Source organism: Cyprinodon variegatus, unplaced genomic scaffold, assembly GCF_000732505.1.
Source record: "Cyprinodon variegatus isolate N-32 unplaced genomic scaffold, C_variegatus-1.0 Scaffold37, whole genome shotgun sequence".
NCBI lineage: Eukaryota > Metazoa > Chordata > Actinopteri > Cyprinodontiformes > Cyprinodontidae > Cyprinodon > Cyprinodon variegatus.
The window spans coordinates 1267946-1273737 of NW_015150490.1; the positions used below are offsets into that span (position 1 = coordinate 1267946).

The window sequence follows — 5792 nt, forward strand, 5'->3', positions numbered from 1 at the left end:
TCGCGCTTCTCGTTGCGTCACAACTCAACCCGCCACAAAGCCAACGCTGATTGGAAGTTCATTTGATGAACGGCTCCAAATTTTCTTCAACGGAGAGTCTCAAGACTGATTAGCGAGTGAAATCTTGAAAGCTCGAGAGATCAGGATGGTCTCACAAGGCTAGTACGGGACGTGACCAACCTGTGAAAGACTGTTTCAGAACTGAACCTTTTGTGTCAACATTTAACACTTTTTTTGCAGAAAAGTGAGCACAATAACAAAAGAACAAAAGTCTTTTATTTGAGAATGAATAGCATTGCTGGTCTGAGATGGTAGCATTTATAAGTCTCATAATAATAATTTTATTTTATTGATTTCAGACTTTTACCTCTACATTTAACCCATCCCCTTGAGGAGCAGTGGGTTGCCATTGTGCGGCGCCATTTTGTAGAATAAACTCAGCAAAAATAGTTTTGCTTACTGCAAATTCACGTTGCGTTTTTTATTTGTAAAATCGAGAACAATGTATCTTCCATCATGATTTGCTGAGTTGTGCTTCTTGGATGAAAAAACCTCTGTGATATCTTTCTTCCTGCTGTAATCATCTGTTTTTTTTTGTCTCCCCAGCTGTCTGCAAAAGCATCCAGGAACCGGTCACTAAGGAAATTCTTTTTGAGTATCTGGACCGCTGCGCCCAGGGAGCCAGCGCGCAGACCCGGAAACACCCGTCTGACCCGGACTCTGCGCTAATGCCCCCTCCCCCTCCGAAAAGAGCCAACTGGTCTGCGCCGTAGCCTCAGCGGAGCAATCAGGACTCCCAACCACAGTCACAGCGAACTCTCGCATCAGCAGCTAAAATACCCCCTTCTAGAAACTGTTCAAGCCCTTTTGTTGCACTGCATTCGCTCCCCTGGCTTGTACATTTAAGGACCTGAGAGATGTGAATGCTTCAATGTGATTCATTCTGACATTTACCATGTAGACCTATTTGTAGCTTTAATTGCTTGTGTTCTAATTAAAACACTGAACATAATGCTTAGATTATTTTTTTTGGACGGCTTTCTATTTATTTTTTTTTATTCTGAGCAAACCAATCAAAAAGGACTTTGTCATGACTACAATTAACACCAGATGAACTTTGTTTACTTTGTGTCAACAATTTCCTTGTTTTAATTTGAAAGAAGAGTAAATACCATCAAATCTCAATCTGTCTTGATGCTTTTAGTTACCTACCTACAAAGATATCAGCGTTCATCATTTTAAAGAGTTAAAATTAACAGAATAAGTGTTCATTGGGGGATATTTAAACCTTTTAAGTGTATGATTAAATTATAGCTGAGGTCTGTATCTCAGTGATCCGCCTTCCTTTATCTACAAGGGATTTTTATTTTGGCTTCAATAGTATTTCTAATGAACAATTGCCCTCTCAGCTCCTCACTTAAGAAATAACTTGCTGCTCAGCATGAAGGCAGTAGGCCTTAGAAGAGGCTTTCTTAGAATAATACAAACAACACAGATGAGAGCCTCAGGTGTTCAAAGAGTTCTCAAAGTGCATAGATCCAAATCTAAAGTGGATTTAATCCTTCCTGCTGGGAGCTAGCCTGGTCCACAGAGACCCTGAAACCCACAATATGTGAGATCCAAAGGCTCCTACATTTTGTTTGTCGCTGCTTTCTTCTGCAAAAGAGGCTTTAACTAAACAAAGCAAATAATATAAGAGCAGATTTCTGTTACTTTTTAGTTTCTTTTGCTTAAAAAGAGTGAAAAGCATCCTGCACTGCTGGTAAATAATATCTAGTTTGATCTGTACATTTTTCTTTCACTATTGATGCTTTGTTTGGGTTTTCCTTTTTTTTTTTTACAAAAGTTTGAATGAGATGAAAGTTCTGTAAGTATTGGTTTCAAACTATGGCTGATAAAGTTCATCACCTTATGGAAGGAGGAGGGTGACTCATAGCTGGATAGAGGAACTAAACTTTTCACTCCACACTTTATCCAAACGGTTCCTTGTAAAGGATAAAAATAACTAAGCCCTGGTGTATAAAAGGCTGCGCTTCTTTCAACCTGAAATACAGTGAACTCACAGATATATCCCAAAGCTGATCCTCTGCTCCTTAGTAATCTTTCTGTAAATATGAAGCTGAGCAAACATTTGAAAAATACAGCATCCTCGTTTCTCTTCCCATAAATTACTGAGCATATTAAGAAGATTTCATTAGTTATCTAAATAAGAGTCACAAATCCCTTTGCAAAGAGGAGAAATGGATTTGGTTAAGCTTTAATTTATATTCTACAATTCTGGGAATGGAGTTAAAGTTATGCTGTTTTATTTATTTTGCTAATATCCTCTGGTATTTCTGAGCCTTTTCTCAATATTATCTATTGTCTATTATCCTTTTAGGGGTTGTTTGATATCTCCAGCCATACTCGTCCAAGAGGTCAGGTACTATCTGCAAAGGTTCCAGCCTTTCAGAGGCATGATGGACAAACAACAATGAACAGAACAGAACATACAGTTTTCATGGAAAAGGGTCCAAGGACAGAATTCAAGCCCAGAAACCTGTTAATGTAAGGCAGTAGTATTGCCATCTGTTCCACAATGCAGCCCAGTGAATTCAAGTGTGGGTGGCTTTTTTCCATCACTGGAATCTTAAGCTTCCTCTACAGATTGTCTACAGGTCTGAAAAAAAATATTTTTGCAATTTTGTTTTCTTGTGTCTAATAGTTTTCTGAAGGATTTCTTTTATTTTTTGGTTTATTTCCTTTTGATCATAAGTTCACAAATCCCAGGGAATGGTTTTAACCCATTTTAACAACTGGTTATTTAAATTATACATTTGTCATTTATATAAGCAGCTCCAAATTTCTGTGAGAAAACATCACTAGGGTCACTATTTCAGAAGTCAAGAAGAAGGAAGGTAGCATATAGCTGTGATCCAATATGGGATGATAAGTTTAGATTTATTAAGATTTAGCTGGTTGAAGCAGTAAACTAGTTTACCGGCTGCAATGTCCTTTGATAATGATGAGCAATTAGTTATACAAGAGATTCTGGCATTTTTTATGACTTTTTTTATGGAAGTTATTAAATTATAAATATGTGTGAAGAGTAGAAACCGAGGTATGAATTAACAAAATAAGTTTGAGCATCAAGAGGTGTTATTTGTCGTGATTTAGAGATTTAAATAAAAACCTTGGCAAGTAAATAGAAATACAAAGAAGCTATTGTAGATCTGTTTAATTACTTAATTTTCTTGCGGTCAATACTATCTCCACAAATGCAAAAGGTGTTTTTTTTCCCTTCAGTAATAAAAGCTTTTTTAAATCCAACGACGACATTAAATTTGATTAAAGAACAACTTCAAGATATGTGAAGTTGGATTATGATTGAAATGTTCAAACCTTTGACATTCTTGTCAAAGCAAAGAACATAAACTGTCTTTCTACCATCTAGCTTTATTTCTCTCCTGCGTCTCTATGGTGTAAAATCCAATGTTGCTTCATATAAGAGAACGATTTTCTGAATTTTACGTATACTAAACAATTTGACTGTATTCATTTCAGTTGTCCATGGCAAGAGAACTTTTGCTTATTAACTTAAAAATGTAGTATGTAGATTTCACACCTGTCATAGTTATTACATGTACATTTTTTATATTTATTGTAAAAGATAAAAGTGACAGCCCTATTTAAGAAAGTTGTTGCAAATAAGGTGGATATTCAGAGTTCTTTAAGCACTGAACTTTATTGGGAGGAAAAAATTAAACATTTTCATGCTCTTTTTCCACAGTTTTTCTTTACTGGATTTTTCACAAAAAAAGATTATGGAATAAGGGAAGCAGTATTTTTTATAGGTTTCTTTTAAAAGTTGCGTCTTTTTGTCTATCTATAGATAGAAAAATATACACCCAGTTTGTGAAGTGCATCACTAATAATGTTGATGATCAGTTCACCATGTCTGAGCTCTTTCTGATGAATGTCCTCCTTACTAAACAGGCTAGTCGGACGGCCATGTCCGTATATTTTTTAACGCTTGTGAGACATTTATTTTTTTACCGTATTTGCGTATTGCTCTTCATAAACGCAAAGCTTTATTTTAAAAAAACCTACCTTTGCAGCACTTTAAGCAGAGCAGGTTTAAAAGTTGGAGCTGATTAAAAATACATTGATTGTCCTCTGCAGCCTCTCAAGGGTCCTTCTGCAGCGGATTCCACCTGCTTCTCTAATGCGCTGTGCTTGACCTCTTCTCCCTCCATGAGGGACAAGAGGATTAAAGCAATTCCCCCACCAGCATTAAACGTGATCATCGCTGCTTTTCTTTCAATCCAAATGAAAAAAACTTGTTGCCAGGAAACATTTTTGATGTCTAATTTTCACCTTCCATCCACATTGTTGGTTGTTGCTAGGGTTGTTACCCTTTGGCACCATTTCTGTCCACTGCAGTTTTTATAGAGATTGAAAGGGCAGTTGGTAAAAGAATACTGAGACGACTCGGTGGTGTTTATTTATTTGTGACTTTATAAAAACAGTTTGAGCAAAGGAGAGGTACACAAAGGGATTGTTCTTCAAAGTTTTTAATGCTCCCTGAAATGTTTAATAGTTTGTCCCGTTAAGAAAATAAGCTTTTAATTAAATATTGTTTAAGGAAGTTTGTGTGAAGGACTAACACTTGGGCATGTCTGTATTCATTTGTACCACATTTACAGCTAAAAGAGTTTTGGTGAATCTCTTAAACAGCTTTGCTTATCAAGAGAGTAACACTCATTTTTGCTCTTAATTTCTTAGAAAATATCTCCAGCTGAATCAGAATCATTTTTAAGCTGTGCCACAGATTTCTTAATTTGTATTTAGGTCTGGACGTTGGCTGCACCATTAAAACATGTGCACATTTTAACATTTGGCACTCTGTTGAAACTAACTAATATGATTTTTGACTGCTGAGATGATGTCTGTCCCCTACATGACTTGTAAAAAACTGAAAATTAGACTCTTTCATCCCGTTTCTTGAAGTTCCCCAGGGCTCTGCTCTGGGACTTGTTGTTTTTTTTTTTTTTGTTTTTTTTTGCCTCTGTCAGCTGATCCATTGTTTTAAAAATCTGTCATTTCCCTTCTATGCTGATGACATTAAGCTTCATTGCAGTTTCAATGACAGTTTTAATATTTATCCGGGTTTGTAGACTTTGTTTTCCCTCAAAAACCCAAATGTCCTCAAATTACGGATTCTGAAACTATGATCACCCCCCTGAGTAAAGCACACTGTCATACGCTCAGTTCATCCATGAAAAACCAGCCTCAGAAACGTTGGGCTTATGTTTGATCCTGCTTTTTCATTGGAGCATCATTTTTGTCAGCTGACTGAGTGCAGTTTTTATCACCTTGGAAATAGAGGGGAAGCAATCCATTTTTTCCCGATCTGATACCAATACATAGGCTGAGCGTATACTATCATATGTGACATAAATGTAGTTAAATAAAAAGCTAATAAATGAACACAGATGTACATCATTACCAGCTGCTATATGTGCTCTTTTAGATGATGTAATCAGCTTTGCAATTATAAAGTTCAAGTCACTAAAAAGCTGTAACTTTTATATTGCTGCGTCTGATATGGATGCAAATACTGTAGAAATAACTGGACTGAAATGCTGGATGAGCTTCATTCAAATATCCGATCAAGCTAATCAGGCAATAGCAGAGCAGATATCAGATCTGGGTATCGGATCGTTGCATTTCTACTTGGATATACCTCTAAAGTGATAAAAGTGTAAAAATCATGAAATTTTCATCCATGCATTCATAGATTTCACAGTAGT

The 5792-nt window shown here is 36.3% G+C and overlaps 1 protein-coding gene across 1 annotated transcript in view; it reads left to right on the forward strand.

Moving 5' to 3' along the window:
• rngtt (RNA guanylyltransferase and 5'-phosphatase) overlaps positions 1-1195 on the forward strand; it is a 124643-nt gene extending 123448 nt beyond the window's left edge. The window contains exon 16 of the mRNA XM_015405270.1: positions 607-1195. Coding sequence (XP_015260756.1) covers positions 607-773 — 167 coding nt within the window. The 3' untranslated portion in view covers positions 774-1195. The remainder of the gene's footprint in view (positions 1-606) is intronic.
• The last annotated feature ends 4597 nt before the right edge of the window (positions 1196-5792 follow it).